The sequence below is a fragment of the Conger conger genome, chromosome 6 (genome assembly GCF_963514075.1).
Source record: "Conger conger chromosome 6, fConCon1.1, whole genome shotgun sequence".
NCBI lineage: Eukaryota > Metazoa > Chordata > Actinopteri > Anguilliformes > Congridae > Conger > Conger conger.
This window is the reverse complement of record NC_083765.1, coordinates 52,019,774-52,038,966: the sequence shown is the minus strand read 5'-3', so window position 1 is coordinate 52,038,966 and position 19,193 is coordinate 52,019,774. Positions and strand designations below refer to the sequence as shown.

At 44.8% G+C, this 19,193-nt stretch overlaps 1 protein-coding gene across 1 annotated transcript in view; it reads left to right on the top strand.

Moving 5' to 3' along the window:
• The first annotated feature begins 988 nt into the window (after window positions 1-988).
• LOC133130953 (E3 ubiquitin-protein ligase znrf1-like) overlaps window positions 989-19,193 on the top strand; it is a 20,645-nt gene continuing 2,440 nt past the window's right edge. The window contains exons 1-3 of the mRNA XM_061245974.1: window positions 989-2,130; window positions 16,119-16,214; window positions 18,994-19,099. Of these exons, the coding sequence (XP_061101958.1) occupies window positions 1,743-2,130; window positions 16,119-16,214; window positions 18,994-19,099 (590 nt within the window). The 5' untranslated portion in view covers window positions 989-1,742. The remainder of the gene's footprint in view (window positions 2,131-16,118; window positions 16,215-18,993; window positions 19,100-19,193) is intronic.

Here is a 19,193-nt window from a genome sequence, read left to right as displayed (position 1 = left end):
GCAGAGACAACCAGGTTTCTGCCAGAATTACCAGGTACTTTGTGGAATACATTATGCCATTGATCTTAACTAACTAGTAGCCCTGGACCACGGGCAGCAAAACATCCTCAAAACATCAGTGACCCACTTCCATATTTGACTGTAGGCATGAGGTGCCTCCTTTGTCACAAATGGTACTGGTGGTGTTCATGGCCAAAAACATCAATTTTAACCACAGCACTCTCTTCCAGTCATGACGACTGGCAAACTCCAGAGGCTTGGTTTTGTTTGCTTGTGCTCAGTTTGTTTTGTTTGCTTGTTGCTTTCTTCATGCAACCCTTCCAAAGAGTTTGTTGGTTGTATTTGAGACTTGGTGACCCCAACATGCAACCAATTTATGCAATTCTTGAACTGTGATCCTTGGGTTCTTTATGGCCTTCCTCACCATCTTCTTAAAATTTAACTGCAATATAAAATAAGATTACTTAATAAAAAAATATTGAAATAAAAGTAGGCTATATAGCTTCCCCATGTATTTGAAAATTAAAAATAGATTATTATCTATGTTGTTTATTATATGCAGCCTTTTTTTCCCATTGTACTGAACATTAAACACAAAAAATGACCCCATCATATATCAGAGAAAATATGAAAAAAAAAATTTTATGAGAAAAAAGGTTGGAAATAAAATGCATTTTCCATGTGACAGCTTCCAATGAAACAACAGGTTAGACGTCATTAGGCTACGTCTCTAATTAATCTATTTGCTAGTTTCAAAAGCTCAGTATTAGCACATACTCATATTTACTGTGAATATTAAGAGAGGTAGAATTTATGTTTTCTAGTTCTGTCACCTTAAACATTTGTCCCTCCTGGTGACAGCAATATCAGGTCACATATCTGTTCTATAACTATGTGAACATTGGAACAGGGAGACAGACGAACATCGCACCCTGGAATACGCCACTTCAATCAGAGATACATTTACAAGTCTTTCGGTATCAATTGATTCGTTGTAAATATATTCCTGTATTGTTTTCCTCTTCCCACATCCTCACGATCGTAATCCGCGTATGCGCACTGAGCGCTTCTATTGTTTAGCGGCGGCAGGGCAAAAAAAAACGAGCGCGGATATGGGAAAACAGGGGAGCGGCATACACTGACCCGAATCTGTGGCCACACGGAGAACACAGCGGGCATACAACGTCGATGGAGAGACTGCATAACAGACAGATAAGCAGCAGCGACCGTTGCCATGTTGTGATCCTACAGTTGCACTCCAGGGAAGAAAAACATATTAAGTGGAGTGTATTGCGGATGAGCGCCGCTCTTGGATCCATGGTTTCTCCGTGCGCTTGTCAACCTCTGTTGTGATTTTAGCAAGCTGCCTTGTCATTCGCTAAACGGGAAGAGGAGAACGTGTTGCGTTTCCCTTATTTAGCCATCTAAGCAAAGGGACGGCATCTGTCTGTTTAATTCAGCAACGATTATTAATCTGTCCCAGGTTGTTACTTTGTGGGGGTGACTTGGGTCATTCGGCTTGCTCATGTTCCGGTTAGGGAAATGCGCTGTTGCGTCTGTTAGGCACAGCTGGTTTAGTCAGACTTGACAACCCGAGGTTTTTTAGCTGGCATTTGTCGCTGGCAGAAGCGGATCTTGGGTTTGTAGACTGCAGCAGAAAACGCATCGGGGGCCAATTTATCACGGCTCTCGATTGACCACAGAACCCCGATTTTGCGACCGCCCCCTTCCTCGAGTGCTGGATGGGGGGCAAACAGAGCACGGCAGGGCGGCCCCGGGGAGCTTTTCCTGGTGTGTCAACGGATGATAGCGCAGTGCCTCCCACGGCCCACTTTGGGCACTACCGGCCGGGCGGCACTATGGGTCTGCGGAGCCGCTCTGTCAGCTCCGTTGCCGGGATGGGCATCGATCATAGTGCTGCGGTGCCGTTTGGATTTTACAATGACCGAGGAACTGGGGACTCAGACAGAGCTGGCGGGGGTTCGGGGTCGAATGCAGCCCATGGAAACGGTTACCAAGAACCGGGCGGCGGTCACCCGACGGACGGCATGCTCTATCTAGGATCTCGGGGGTCACTGGCAGATACCTTGCCCCTGCACATAGCGCCTCGGTGGTTCAGCGCTCATAGCGGTAAGTTCAGTTTGCCGACCACACACCACAGCCACCTCGGCACAGTAGCCTACAAGATGATGACTTTTAAAATTTTACTACATGCTTTTAAAAAATGAATGCAAAAGTAGGCTAGAGACAATGCTATATTTTGCTATCAACACTAGACGGGGGAGACATGGGTGCAGGTCTGCCTGACGTTACAGAAACAACAACCGTGACTAATGCAGCTCTCGTGTAAACTACACCCTCCTTATGCAGGATAAACAGTATCTTGGTTAACTGTACAGTCCTCGTGTCTGGAAGGTGCCGTGAATCGAAGAAACTGCGTTGCCAAATCTGGCTGAGGCAATTAGCCGGTGATTAGTGAGCGATGGCGTCATTATTATCCGTTGACCTCAGGCCACAGCGACAAGGCGTCTCGTGGGACTGATTTGTCTGGCCCAAGCCAAAGGAACTCAGGTCTGTGAAGTGTAGAAGCCCTTTTAACACAGTGTGAATGTTAAAACAAGACCCAAATGTTAGAACTTGGACTTGAGCCTCTTATGGCCTACTATAAGAAATCTCCTTTCAAGTCTCTTTGACAAGTAGACCCTGCTGAGATGCAATATCCAGAGATATAACCTAGATATCCACCTTGTATATAACGATTAATAAGTCATTGGACAGTGACACATTTTGGTTCTGTACTCTAGCATTTTGAGTTTGAAGGATGCAGTGACAATGGCAGGTTGAAGTACAGACTGTCAGCTTTAATTTCAGGGCATGTTCATCTATATTGATAGAAATTGTAGAACCTTTTGTGCATGCCCTATTTTCCGGCATCAAAAATATATTGGACAGTTTAACGTAATATATCATTTTTAATATTTGGTTGCATATCCTTCGCATGCAATCACTGCTGTCTATGCCTATGCAATGCATAGACATCACCAGACGCTGCTCTGCCAGGCCTGTACTGTGGCCATCTTCAGTTCCTGCTTGTTTCTGGGACTTTTTGCCTACAGTCTCCTCTGTCGCATGTAAAATGCATGTTCAATTGGATTCAAATTCAGTGACTGACTTGGCCAGTCAAGGATTTTCCACTTTTTGGCCGTCAAAAACCTGTTGCTCAAGCAGTATGTTTCGAGCCATTGTCTTGTTGTATGATGAAGTGCTGTCAAATAACTTTGGACACATTTGGTTTTATCTGAGCAGGTAAAATATTTCTTCAGAATCCATTGTTCTACTTCTGTCTGCAGTCACGTCATCGACGAAAACAAATGAGCCAGTTCCACTGGCAGCCCTACAGGCATAAGCCATAACACCCCTTCCACCATGTTTCATGGATGAGGTGGTGTGTTTTGGATCATGGGCATTTTCTTTTTCTCTTAATCCGACAGTGATGAGCCTTATGTATGTTACAGTTCAGCTAAGAGTTCAGCTGAGACGGAACTTGAGTAGTTATAAGGGTGTGACCCACTCCTCATTATTCTTCTGTGTTCTTCCCTTATAGACAACATGAAGTTGCATATTTCATGCAGTTGCATATTTCACATTATAAACTGACAACATCAACTGTAATGACTGTTAGGAATAAGAAGCAGGGGAACATACAACATTAATTTTTATTATCCAGAAATTGACAAAGTTTGGCAAACACAAGAGTAACGTTTGGCAAACACAAGAGTAACATTCACTGCTGTCTTTACACGACTGTGTGTCTCATACAGAATATGCAATTTTTAAGTCTAAGGATTTTTCTTAACATTTTTGGTTTATTATTGTTTGCACAAGTAGTTTGAAGTACATTATCTAAAAGGCTCTTTCAATTCACTTCAGTTATATTTGTATCGCGCTTTTCACAGAAGAGTGCCCCAAAGATGCTTTACAGAGTAACAGACGGGAAGAACATTGGGAAATGCCAGTCCTCAATCGCACAAACAAAAACTCCAGTGTGGAGAAAAATTTTTTTTGAGAGGAACCCGGCTACCAATTCTACGCTGGCCTATAGGTTGAGATGGTAACAGCCGAGGTATTAAACTGGCAGGTAAACTAGAAAGTCCATATGGAGGGATGTAAAGTATGCAGTTCAGAGGGTTGGGGGGAAAGAATCTGTAACTCCAGATTTTGTCGAAGTGTGGGCATGGAAGGGCTGAAGCGGTCCGCAACCTCAGGGGGGGGGCCCAGTTGGAGCGGTCCATAAGTCCAGGGGGGCGGGGGCCCAGTTGGAGAGGTCCATAAGTCCAGGGGGGCGGGGGCCCAGTTGGAGAGGTCCATAAGTCCAGGGGGGCGGGGGCCCAGTTGGAGTGGTCCATAAGTCCAGGGGGGCGGGGGCCCAGTTGGAGAGGTCCATAAGTCCAGGGGGGCGGGGGCCCAGTTGGAGAGGTCCATAAGTCCAGGGGGGCGGGGGCCCAGTTGGAGAGGTCCATAAGTCCAGGGGGGCGGGGGCCCAGTTGGAGAGGTCCATAAGTCCAGGGGGGCGAAGGCCCAGTTGGAGTGGTCCATGAGCTCAGGGGGCAAGAGAGAACATAGACGGGTATTAGACACTGTAGAATGTATCAGTACATAAAATAAGATGTTTCTGTCCAAAAGCTCCAACTCGTTTGCAATTAATGTTCTAACTAATGTGCCTAACATACACAAGAGCACCTCATGTACAGAATGCCTGTACCACACGTACCTCCCTGGTGACTAACCCCACTGGCAGCGTTAAGGCCTGCTCAGTGCCACCGGTCTCGTGTGGATTACTAAGAACCAGCAGCATGACCTTGTCAACCGTGCCCAAAATGCTAGTATCACACAGGCCTCCCCGGTGACTGAGGTGGTTACTAACCCCACTTGAACTGTTTGACCACACATCTAGTACCTTTATTCGATATATTCCAACTACTGCTATTTTAATAGCTGAAGGGCTGAATAGCTTATTTTATTTAGAATTTAGCGTGATTTCTGCAGTAGCACTGGCACAATGTATTTCTGTAATTAAGCCCGTGTTCAGTTTTTGGATTTTGCGTTTTCATTTTGCATTCGTGGTTTTATACTTCCACTGTACCTTTCCCTGCTGTAATGGTCCTCACCAAATTCGTGCTGGTGGAGACTTAATCCACAAGGAGACAAAAGAACAGGTTCTTGTTCTGCATTGTATTTTCTGCTAACGTCGTTTCAAGAGTGATGCTGACGCTAGTTAAACTGAGTGGCTGTCAGTAGGAAACCTGTGAGCTGGGGTAGGACCAAGAGGCCAAAGCCGTTTCCTGGTCATGACAGGGCTCACTAGTGCCACTGCGGTTGGCTCCAGTGTGGGTCACTCAGACCCGTTTTCAATGTGAAGTCAACGGTACAACTGCGGTGAATATACGAAGTCAAATAATTTCTGTTCCCACAAATGTTTTTTTTTTTTTTAATGCCTCCCCATTTGCTGATTTTCTTTTAATCATTGTGTTATTGGGGCAATACAGCGGTACTTTGTTGACGAATCGGGGACAGATTACGTCACACTCTCTCTCACGCGCTTAGTGGAGGAGCTGTGTCGGCTTCCCTACTGCACAGTCTCTGGCTCCAAACTGTACAACATGGCGACGCCAGTAAACTTGACTTAGCGGGCTTCAGTGGATAGTCAGTGGGTGACGTAACAGGCACTTTGTCCATATTTTGCTACAGTCCATGGGTGTAACCTAATTGGCAGATTTCTTTTTAACAACGTAGTTAATGTTGGTGATGCTGGAAGTCCATGTTTTTCTCCAGTCATTGTTTTTGCATGGCTGCAACTGAAAAGGGTAAAAAGGAGAGGAAGGTCTACAGGGACATACTGTATTGTTCCCCTTCTTGCATACTGTACAGTCTATGTACACTGTCACTGTATGTAATGGGCCCACGCTGTACTGAATATCTGCCTGATCTGCAGTGTTGGAAGCGTGCAGGTTTATGACAGGGGCGTAACTAGGGCAGGAAAGCAGGAAGTACTTCTGTGTTCCAGCCTCCCTGAGCTTGCAGCAGTCACCTTGCCTGTTTCCTGGGCAGCCATCCCGGTGCCAACACCGTCCTATTGTAGAGCTGCATTCAGTGGGTCTGCACACCATTACTGCGGGGTCTCTTATGCTGACCAGTCAGGGTAAGGGTCAGTTCCATTTTCAATTTCAGTCGGTTACAAAAATGTATTGAACGGAATCTCATGAATTGAAAATTTGTCAAAGACCATAGAACAGTTCACTAATTGAATTTCTGATCATTTTGGGAATCGACTGAATTGGCAATGGAATTTACCCCAACCTTGGCCCGTTGTTATGTACCGTTATCTTTGTTGTCTGCAGTTCCATTTTAATTTGAATTCATTCGACCACTATGTTTCTCATTTACAAAGCTCATATAAACAGGGAACATATTTTGTGTACATACGAAACACATTTGTTATTAAAGGCAAAATTCACCCGGAAATATGAAAAATTGTTTTTCTTCTGTGGCCAAATTGTTTCTCTAATGTAGGCTCATAAAAACTCATAGAGCACAATAAATACAATACCCCGCTTGATAAGATAATGCTCCTAAGATAATAGATTTGTTTTTACTTGTATTGCCTGAATGCCACCTGTGGCATGAAACTAAAAAAGTTTATGCAGTGGGAATGATGGCGGTCGGCAGTGCTTGAATGCCCGGCGGTGTGTCTGTAAATATAATTTCTGAGACTAGATGACCTTTATGGTCATGTATTGTGCACATTTTTATTGACGTGCAGCTCTTTCTCTTCACGTCCCTTTGATCGGAGAGCGAGGACAGCCTGTCCTCCCTGAAGAGCGAGGCTTGCCTGCACTGCCTGCTCTCAGTGGCCACGCTCTGTTCACACTGTCTGTGCCTTACACTGTAAAATGTTTTTAAACAGAAAACTGGGGCCAAAGATTCAGCCACTGTGTACTCTTCTATTTAGCGCCTGATAGCATTTGAATGTTTTTGTGTGGTTCACTCCTGGCAGCACAATTCCCAGGGCCTGGACATGGCTGTTTGGAGAACTTGATCTTGGAATATACGGGGGTAGATACAGTGGGCTCCAGAATTATTGGCACCCCTGACTGGCAATGGCCAAAAATTATTTTAAACAATAACCAATAATATTATTGAGATAAACTTAAAATGGCAACATGGAATATACTGTACTTTATTCATGTTTAAAGGGAAGCAACCTAAATCATACATTAATTGAATAAAAAATACATATCACAAAAATCAAATATAATTATTGGCTTTTCCTGTAATGCTTGACAAGGTTAAGGAACATATTTGGGGATTTTGCACCATTCCGCTATGTAGATCCTTGCATGATCCTTTCACATCCTTTTCACATTCTTGGGTTTGCGTTTATCAACTGCCCTCTTCAGTTCAGCCTGCAGGTTTTTGATTGGATTGAGATTGCAGAACATTGATTTTGTTGAGTGCATTTTGAGGTATACTCTGGTTTATTGTCTTGCTGGAAAGTCCACCACAAGTCTCAGCGGCAGAAGCAACCAGATTGTCAACAAAATGGCCTGATATGTGTAATCCATTATACTGTTGATATTATCCACTGTGGGTATGAGGTGCCTCTCCTTTGCTCCTATGCTCCTATGCTCCTCTGTTTCAACGCCAAACTTTCCAATGCTATATCGGACGAAAACATTAAATTCTGATTACAGCACCTTCACTCAATCATAATTTGAAAGATTTACATCAAATAAGACCAAGTGAGATTAATTAATTTGGTTGCGTCAATTGAAACATTAATCATACAGTATGTTGGCATTTAGAGTTTATCTAAATCATCATATTGTTTATTTTTGTAAGTATTTTTTGTGCCTTTCCAGTCAGTGGTAGGAGCCCACTGTATATTTTTAAGTATTTTCTTTTAAGACATCAGCTAAACCTCAGCCTCTTCTGAATTCTGCAATCAAGATATTCCATGCCGTCTCAGAGTACTAATTTTGAATGACAATTTGAAACTTGATTTATCTCTACCTGAAAAATGTGTATGGTAGGGGAGGCCCATAAGTCTTGCTGCAGCTGAAAAGATGCTTGCAGAAAGATGGAAGCCACTACATTCTCTGGCCTTGTCTCATTGGGTAAACAGCTATCTCCAAATTGTCTACATGGAGAAATCGATCGCTTGGATTTATGGAGGTAATTACAGAAAGCGGAATGCCTGGCATTTTTTTGTTATGATTTTGGTCCTCTTTTGGCCCTGAGTTTTGAAACATGAAACCTGGTGAGTTTAATTTAGCTCAGAGCCAGTTAGGCTCTGTGGAGATGCACTATTGCGGTGTGTGTGTGTGTGTGTGTGTGTGTGTGTGTGTGTGTGTGTGTGTGTGTGTGTGTGTGTGTGTGTGTGTGTGTGTGTGTGTGTGTGTGTGTGTGTGTGTGTGTGTGTGTGTGTGTGTGTGTGTGTGTGTGTGTGTGTGTATCATACCTACTTCAATTATATAATTGTTTTGGATTCAAATACTTTTCTGTGCTTAATCGTGCCTGGTGAATTTGGGTGACCCAAGAGTGCCAGAAGGAGGGTTTTGTATGGGGAGTTGGCAGTTGGGGCCAGGGGTGGTGAGACTGGTCTGTGATGGAGGGGAAAGTGGGAGTGGTCTAGGTTGTTTGTTTCTGTATGCTGTACTTATCACTAGCTAAGTTTCCATCCAGATGTTTTGCAAATGTTAGAATTTTTGAGTCGGCAAAATAAAATGCAAATCAGTGTGCACTTCCGTCAAATACTGTTTTGCGAATGTTCTGAAGAGGGCGCAACAAGGTTATGTAATCAAAAGCCTCCCAGCTGGGGCCGGCCAGAGATCTGGGGGAGGGTCTCTGGGCCAGCTGCCCATTTTTTGGCTGAAGCAGAAGCATGTGACTTAGGCCCCTCTCTCGTCATCATTTATTAATTCTGTTTCCATCGGTTTCCATCACCCTTTTCTGCATTTTCTTTCTATCAATACACCAACCTTTCCACCCTGAAAACATGTTTGCCATATTTCGTTGTTTTCTTTTTCGAATTTCAGGCAGTTTGCCCTGCGGTTTTCTTATGCGCAAATTCAAATTTAGAATAAAAACGGTTGGATGGAAACCCCACTCCGGTTACCCCCCTCTGCAACGACTAGTCCCCTCCCTGCAGCAGCCCCCAACTCCTCCTGCAGCTGTTTAAAACGAAGCTCTGTAACTCCGGCTAGTTTATTAAAGTCCTCCGTGAAGTGCTGTGCCTCCTTGTTGAGTCTCTCTGTCTCTCCTGCCCTCCACATCTTGTCAAGAAACAAAGTGAGAAACGGGGAATGGGAGACCATGGGAGCAAGGTGGGAGGAAGGACACGAGATAAGACCCGCCGGTTTTCTCGTCGCCTTCCGCGGTGACCGACAGCCGTCAGACTTCCCGGAATGACGGCTCCCACTGCGCCCCTCTTTATCTGGGGCTGTTTGTGTTCCAGGGCGCAGATTGAGCGAGTCTGACTGCAGAGCTCTCTGTGATTTAGTAGAGCCGACTGTTTAATCTCTGTGAGCGAGAGGGCACCGAGCTGGGATGACATCATAGTGCTCGCACACTACAGCCCAACACACATTGCTCCATACCACACTACAGCCCAACACACATTGCTCCATACCACACACTACAGCCCAACACACATTACTCCATACCACACTACAGCCCAACACACATTACTCCATACCACACTACAGCCCAACACACATTACTCCATACCACACTACAGCCCAACACACATTACTCCATACCACACTACAGCCCAACACACATTACTCCATACCACACTACAGCCCAACACACATTACTCCATACCACACACTACAGCCCAACACACATTGCTCCATACCACACACTACAGCCCAACACACATTACTCCATACCACACTACAGCCCAACACACATTACTCCATACCACACTACAGCCCAACACACATTACTCCATACCACACTACATCCCAACACACATTGCTCCATACCACACACTACAGCCCAACACACATTACTCCATACCACACTACAGCCCAACCCACATTACTCCATACCACACCACATCTCAACACACATTACTTTCTTGTTTTGTCATTCACAAGGGAACAGGTGATCCTTCCTTTAAGGATTGGTGTGATGTTAGGCAGACACTTGCCTTAAGCTCCTCCCAGGAAGCAGGACAACTAGAACTCTGCTCAGGGTTCTTCTGTGGTCTCCAAAGGAAGGAGCAGGTGCAGACCTGAGTCAAATATGTAATTGTTCTGGATTTAAATACTTATTTGGTCTCAACCAACCAAATGTATTCAGTGTATTGCAAAAACAAAGGAATTGGCCTTGCTTTTCCAATACTTTTGGAGGGAACTGTACCTGTGCCTGATTGATCTTATCTGGTGTGACAGAGCCAACCAAGAGCATCAAAAGGCAGGGTTTGCACTTTTGAGAGGATATAATTAATTCCAACACACCAGACAAGCTCAGTAAAGTGTAGAAAAGTATTTGAATCCAAAACAATTATTTATTTGACCTATGTCTGGCAGGCGTGAAGACCCGCACGCGTGCCTGCACTTAGGCATGCAGTGGGATCAGGGCTGATGCCGCTGTTAGCACTCTAATTGAAAATGGGGACAGCAGGCAGGACTGTCCTTGACTGGAATAGCTGGATTGAAATTCATTGCCTTGGCTATGCTGGCATCCTGACAGGGTCTCGGGCATGTACGTCTGAGACAGGCCAGCACAGAGGGCAGGGCTGCTGTCTCCTGCTATGTCTTTATGTCCCAGACACTCCAATCCAGGGCACGCTAATGGCGCCCAACACAATAAGTGCAGAAAGAAGCTAAGACTATTGGTTATCATTGCATGCTGCAATTCGAGACCTTGGAAACAAGGTTATAACTGACATTTTTGATAAAAAAAAAGTTTCATAAATAAATTTGATAGGATTTTGATTTTGTACTGTGCATTCAGAGTGCTTTCAGGGTGTCTGTCATGTTGATCAACAAGGAACTGCCCTGCATTTCAGTTTTGTTGTATTAAGACGTGAAAGCTTTGAAGCTCAATCTCTCAAAACGACTCAGAATGCAGATACAGTAGAACCGTCTAATTCCAAGGTTACAAATGACCCAAACTCATAACATATCGGCAACTACGGGCAGATTGAGGTACAGTACGAGTTAGTGTAGAGGCCCTGCTGAATGCAATGCTGAAGGACTGTCTGAGGGACTGGAAATATTTATCTTAGAACACTGGAAAAGTCAGCTGGCTGGCAACACCCTGGAACAGTGAGTGCAGGAGGGACGTTATGAAAATGAGGCCCTTCAGGCGACTGGAGGTGTCAGGCAAACAGGCCAGGAAAGATTTTGCATTCCAGTTAGGAGTTATGTTGAATTTCACATTGTGAGCCTTGGAAACGAAGGCCAGTTGCTTTGATGGAGGGTCTCGGAAAAGGGGAGGTGGAGGGGCTTAGCAGTGCATAGCAATGCTACAACATCAGTTCTTCTCCGTCGAAACCCTGCTGCAGAGGATGTGCCCTGCAGTGCTAATCTGTCCTTTAGTTTGCTCTTGAATGTTGTTTGTGGAGCAGCCTATTCACGTATGTAGCCTGGGAGTGGTTTACAAACTATAAATGCATCTAACGGATCAAAGCTGGGAGAGTTTTTACTTATTAAGTCTTCTGCTTCTGTAGCCTTTCCACTTAGAGATTCGACACGTTGTATGTTCAGAGATGCTCTTCAACATACCACTGTTGTAATGTGTGGTTATTTGCGTTACTGTCACCTTCCTGAATAATGTTCTCCTAGATTACAGTACAGTATATTAGCTATATACAAGGCGGGCATTGCTGGGCTGAGCGGCCTTTTCCCACCATTACCTTATGTTATGTTATGTTATGTTAATTAAATTACTGCCAAAAAGAACACTTCATAGATCTACTTGCTCTTGTCAGTTCTAGAAATGGAATAGTTTTTTGTGCAAAATGTAAACTTCAATATAAACAAATTATATTCAAAAAAAGCTCTTTAGTTGTTACATAACAGTATTGGACAAACTGGTTTATGGGGCTCCATGTTGTTTTTTTATAATATTGTTCAAGCTTAAAATTGCATTGCATACTGGCACACTTCAGAATCTCCACTCAGATATGGCCCTTCCATTCTGAACTGTAGATATGTGAGCTGTTTGTCAGCTTCAAATTGTGTATCACATGCCTCCGGGGGTTGGGACAGACTGCAGCTCTTATATGAATAATGTAAAGAACTCACTGAGACCCATTCAGCTGGAGAACTCAAATGAAAATATTTTACGTCCTAGGCACGGAACCCCATATCTTGCCTTTGCAGACACCACAGTGGTGGAAGTGTTTTTCTGCTTGCTGTGTATTCTGTGTTTTGGCTACTACATTACATTACATTATTAGCATTTGGCAGACGCTCTTATCCAGAGCCACGTACAACAAAGTGCAAAGTGCATACCCATAACCAGGGATAAGTGCGCTGAAGGATTATTATTATTTTATTTATATTTTTTTGAAATAATACCACACCCCGCAAATATAGGAATAAACAGTTTACAAAGGTATCATCCTAATGATACAAGTAAATAACACAAGTGAAGACAACAGTTAAGGTTTACAGGGAGCTAGGGAGAGGGGGAGAGGTGCAGCTTGAATGGCTAGTTGGTGGTTTTGGCCAGTGTACAGCTGTCAGCCAGTGTGTGGCTGCCGAGAGCGGTCTTCTTGGTCCACGGGCAGCTTTGACAGGGCCTTCTGGACGACTCCAGCAGTGCGCTGTCAGTGATGTTGTTTATGGGATGCAGTGCCATTAGGACTCTGTTCAGTGCTGTGTCAGTGATGTTGTATATGGGATGCAGTGTCATTGGGACTCTGTTCAGTGCTGTGTCAGTGATGTTGTTTATGGGATGCAGTGTCATTGGGACTCTGTTCAGTGCTGTGTCAGTGATGTTGTTTATTTGATGCAGTGTCATTGGGACTCTGTTCAGTGCTGTGTCAGTGATGTTGTTTATTTGATGCAGTGTCATTGGGACTCTGACTATTTTATAAGGGCCCTGTTGCGGCACTTGCATCTTCTACCAACAACAAATCTGAACTAGTTACCCTCCAAGCCGACCCTACAATTCTTTTAATTGCCTTAAGGTCCTTAATGCACCCAGTTAATGAACTCAATTAACATCAATAAAATAATCTTGCTGCTCCTACATCTTTTAAGATGCCTTAGAAAGCATCATTACATCGGCCTTGGGGCTGTGTGACCACCTAAGATTGGTTGAAATAGCAACAAAATTTTAAAGTGCTTGAGGCGAAATGCTAAAAGCATGATTGGCTCTATGCTTTGTAAAGCATTTTTTACAATAATTAATTTTGTCTTGCTGACATTAAATGTAAAATTATCAGTACACACCACACCAAACCTCTCGTCTCTTCATCATACTGTAGGCTTATTAAACCAGTCACTGCAAATACCCTGAAAAGAGTATGAAAGAGGACTCGGCTCAAGGCAGCGGGCTCGCTGCTGCTTGCTGGTGCAGACTGTTAGCCCGGGCTCTGTAGCGTGGTGTTTAACATCAGACCCGCACACCACACACTCTGTGGATTTCACATCCAGGGCTGCGTAATCATCCCCTGCTCGTCTTGCGTGATACGACCGCGGAAAGTTCTCTCATCTCCTCAGCCTTACCTACCTGTTTTATCCTGGCTGCTCGGTCCCTCTCTGCCCCTCTCCCTCTCTTCCTCTCCCTCTCCCTCTCCCTATCTCCCTCTCTCCCTCTCTCCCTCTCCCTGAGGAACAGCTGGAAATAGCAGTCACGGGAGAACTGGGTCAGGCACTGTGTGGCGGGGCGGAGGGGGGCCTCGCTGTGTTCAGTCTCTCCCTCGCTCCCTGCTCTCTCCTTCTCTCTCCCTCGCTCCCTGCTCTCTCCTTCTCTCTCCCTCGCCGTTCATCACTTTGTTTTAAATCTCTCCTCTCTGTCTTTCTCTCTTCCTCTCTCTCTCTCTCTCTCTCCCCCCCCCTCACATCCCCTTGAAAGGAATCGTTTTAATTGAAAATTGAATACTAAAGAATGATAATATGTTTTAGGATGTAAGGCGACTAAGCGTTGAGGAATTGAATGTTTCTCCGTGGTCATGCTCCTGATTCACAAGATAGGCTGTGACTTTGCCTGGAGCTTTGTGATCTGCTTTATAAACCACACAGCACACAGCACAACCTGCCTGTGTAGACACAACTTCACAAGCTGTCTGTGTAGACACAACTTCACAACATGCCTGTGTAGACACAACTTCACAACGTGCCTGTGTAGACACTACTTCACAAGCTGCCTGTGCAGACACAACTTCACAAGCTGCCTGTGCAGACACAACTTCACAAGCTGTCTGTGTAGACACAACTTCACAACATGCCTGTGTAGACACAACTTCACAACATGCCTGTGTAGACACTACTTCACAAGCTGTCTGTGCAGACACAACTTCACAAGCTGTCTGTGTAGACACAACTTCACAACATGCCTGTGTAGACACAACTTCACAAGCTGTCTGTGTAGACACAACTTCACAACATGCCTGTGTAGACACAACTTCACAACATGCCTGTGTAGACACTACTTCACAAGCTGTCTGTGCAGACACAACTTCACAAGCTGTCTGTGTAGACACAACTTCACAACATGCCTGTGTAGACACTACTTCACAAGCTGCCTGTGCAGACACAACTTCACAAGCTGCCTGTGCAGACACAACTTCACAACGTGCCTGTGCAGACACAACGTGCCTGTGTAGACACAACTTCACAACCTGCCTGTGCAGACACAACGTGCCTGTGCAGACACAACTTCACAAGCTGCCTGTGCAGACACAACTTCACAACGTGCCTGTGCAGACACAACGTGCCTGTGCAGACACAACTTCACAAGCTGCCTGTGCTGTGTGGCTGTGCCGTGGCACATACTGCATCAGAATGTGACGTCTAACAGAGTTTCAGGTTTTTATATCAGATATGATTTAGCACTGAACATTTTCCTTTCTATTTTTTAACTTTTTTTTTTTTATTACCACTCTTCTCCAATTAACAATGCAAAAAGCAGTGAAGGGAGTTCTAAAGTAAAGACTGCTCAAGAAATATTGTGCCAATCAGGTAGCCAGTGACTTGTGACATAAAATAAACTGTAAAGGAGATGACTGATTTTAAATGAATAGCGGGGTGCAGTGACAGAGTTTATGGGTGCTGTCTGTCCTCAGGCCTGCCCTTGTGGAGAACACATTAATCCTCAAACATTTCATTCAGCTCTCACTTTTTCCCAACGTAACATACTGGAATTGCTTTCACGTCTGTTACAAACCCGCCCCTCAAACGTGCATTGTAGATATTATGGATATTATGGATATTTTCTGCCTTATAACCATCTTCACCCGCATACTAATTTTCTGCAGGTAATATGTACTGAAAGCCTGCCGACATTGCCTGCACATACCACGTAGTGGTCTGGATTCAAACGACATGTCCTTAACTTTGACTCCCAATGAAGTGCTATTTTTCATATTGGTAAAACTAACTCAGCAATGAAGGTTGTAGTTAATGACTGTGGAAGGTAGAGTTGGAGACTGTTTTGCAACCGTAGGTGTGACCGATGCTCTTGCTGCTGTGCACAGTGTAGTTACAGATGGTGATACAGTTGAAGTCAGTGGTGGATATATAAGGACCATTCACTGCACTGTAGGAATCTTCAGTGAATTGACTTAGTACTCACCCGTCTTAGTATCACACACATGGACTTGTGTAGACACAAATTCACATTTACACATCAAGACATTACACGTAAATGTAAGTTTAGTGCCATAACTGTTGTTTATAGCACACTAAATATTTGTGTGAAGTTTTACACAAAAATATGGTTTAATAGTATGAATAAATGCAAAACTTAAAAGGTTGAATGAATGAGCTTACTCACTTAGGAATCTTTAGGAAGGCCACGACATGTTATTCATTCGCAAAAACATACATACAAGCACTCTCTTCTCTTCTCTGTCTCACACTCTTCTTTTTTTGCAGGGTTTAAGTGTCCTCTCTGTTCCAAATCTGTGGCGTCCAATGAGATGGAGGTTCACTTCATCATGTGTCTGAGCAAGCCCCGCCTCTCCTACAATGGTGAGCACCCCAATGTGTGTCTGCGTTCCCTGTGATCTTCACTACAGACCAAATAAGGTGCACACAGCTCGGAGCTCATAAAACCTTTACCTGCCGCAACAGGTAAGGTAACGCGGTTCATAGTAGGACCAATCACATGCAAGAACCAGCAACAAGAAAAACCCAGATGAAACAAGCTGATGTCTACTCGTTTCGTTTTTTTTGGCATTAGTGTGTCTAGCTGATGAATCCAAAACACTTCTGTCACGATTCCCCCCCCGCCCCAATATGGCAAATATTTGTAAATGGTAAATGGCAGGCATTTATATAGCGCCTTTATCCAAAGCGCTTTGTCAAGGTAGAGCAGTCCTTTACTGCATTTCCCCAGAGTACCGGATAAGCCTGCACGATATGAGGAAAGTATGCAATATGCGATAATGTTGTTGAATATTGCGATGACAATATGATTGGCTATAAATATACACATATTGAATTGTGCTCAGTTCTAATGACTTCGCTTTAGCTACACTGTCCACTGAATAATAATAATAAAAAACATTATTTCTAACATGCTTTTATTGAACAAATGACACATGACCAGCCAATTAATTTAACAGAACATTAATTTAAATTAATACTATTTACTATTTCAGGCAGTCTTCCACGATGTGTTTGTCTCGCACGTTCTCGATGACGATAAATGTATGACATATATCAGTAACATCCCAGGTGAGCAGCCTATAGCGCTGTCTCTAAGGCAGGGATTTCCAGTCCTGGAGGATGACGTGCTCCTGTGGCTTTCCCTCAGTCAACAGCTCATTTAGGCCACGGAAACAAGGCGTGGACTCCTTGTTCATCCAGTCAGCGATGAAATAAGCGCTCAGGCACCACATGTTTGCGTGTTTGAGATCACTGTTCCGAGGTGACTACTCTGCTTATGTGTTGTTGAGTAAACTGATGTTCAGTGGCTGAGTTCTGTACTCTTATCTCTTCCACTTTGTGTCAATGACTGTGTCAAAAAAATGTGTTTAGTTGTATTCAGATCTGGGTCAAATATGTCATTGTTTACTGAACACTTGGTGTATTGGAACCTTTGAAATACTTTCAAAAAGTGCAAACCCTGCCTTCTGGTCCTCTTACTTGGCACCAGGCAATAATAAAAATATTGTTTTTAATGTTCTAGTCGATGGAATAAAGGCTTTTTATTATCCACGTGAGTGCCTCTAAATTTTTTTTCTTTTACTCTTTTTCAGTACCTCTGCATCAAACAAGCACCAGTGGCTATTTGCTTTTGCTTTTTCAAGCACAGAAAAAGTATTTAAATGAAAACAATTATGTATTTGACCCAGTTCTGATTGTACTGCTCTCTAACTCCTGTCCTGGAGGGCCACAGTTGCTGCTGGTTTTGTGACTTGCCTCTAGTCAGCAGTCAAATTAGACCGTGGAAACAAGGTTTGCAGACTCTTTAGCCAATGACTTAAGTTCAGCGCTTCAGTGCAGAAACACATTGAAAACTGGCAGACACAGCGGGCCTCAAGGATTTGAGTTTGGGATCCCTGCTCTATAGTGTCACACACTCTCTTTTCTATCGTATTATGTATCATTTTGTACTTTTTATATATTTTAAATTTAATGGTAACTGGTCTCAAAAAGCAAATGACAAAAGCATTACACTGCGATTCGTATGGAGTGCTAAGACTGAACACTGGAGAAGACCACAGAGTCCCGACAACTGCTCAAAGCCCAGAGCTCGTTGATCGCTTAACCTGCCTGGTATGACTGCTCAAAGCCCAGAGCTCATCGATCGCTTAACCTGCCTGGCATGACTGCTCAAAGCCCAGAGCTCGTCAATCGCTTAACCTGCCTGGCATGTGCAGGGATCAAGAGGACCTGCAAACCCTCTTACCCTTGATCTTAGCCAACAGGCCGAGAAGCTGTCTATCGCTGTGTGTAGCTGCGCTCACGTTGTAGCCAACAGGCCGAGAAGCCGTCTATCGCTGTGTGTAGCTGCACTCATGTTGTAGCCAACAGGCCGAGAAGCGGTCTATCGCTGTGTGTAGCTGCGCTCACGTTGTAGCCAACAGGCCGAGAAGCCGTCTATCGCAGTGTGTAGCTGCACTCATGTTGTAGCCAACAGGCCGAGAAGTGGTCTATCGCTGTGTGTAGCTGCACTCATGTTGTAGCCAACAGGCCGAGAAGCGGTCTATCGCTGTGTGTAGCTGCACTCATGTTGTAGCCAACAGGCCGAGAAGTGGTCTATCGCTGTGTGTAGCTGCGCTCACGTTGTAGCTAACAGGCCGAGAAGTGGTCTATCGCTGTGTGTAGCTGTGCTCACGTTCTAGCCAACAGGCCGAGAAGCCGTCTATCGCAGTGTGTAGCTGCACTCATGTTGTAGCCAACAGGCCGAGAAGTGGTCTATCGCTGTGTGTAGCTGCACTCATGTTGTAGCCAACAGGCCGAGAAGCGGTCTATTGCTGTGTGTAGCTGCACTCATGTTGTAGCCAACAGGCCGAGAAGTGGTCTATCGCTGTGTGTAGCTGCGCTCACGTTGTAGCTAACAGGCCGAGAAGTGGTCTATCGCTGTGTGTAGCTGTGCTCACGTTCTAGCTAACAGGCCGAGAAGTGGTCTATCGCTGTGTGTAGCTGCGCTCACGTTGTAGCCAACAGGCCGAGAAGCCGTCTATCGCTGTGTGTAGCTGCGCTCACGTTGTAGCCAGCAGGCCGAGAAGCCGTCTGTCGCTGCGCTCGTGTTCGCTTGCTGTGCCACGTCTTGCTCGATGTCTCTCGCTGGTTCCCGTAGACGACGTGCTGGCGCGGGATGCCGGGGAGTGCGTGATCTGTCTGGAGGACCTGCAGCAGGGAGACACCATCGCCAGACTGCCCTGCCTCTGCATCTACCACAAAAGGCAAGAAAGCGCTCGCCTTCCCCAAACCCCGGAAACCTGGGGCTCAGACCACAGACTGCGGGACAAATACGGACCGAGTGCCTGTGACCGAGTC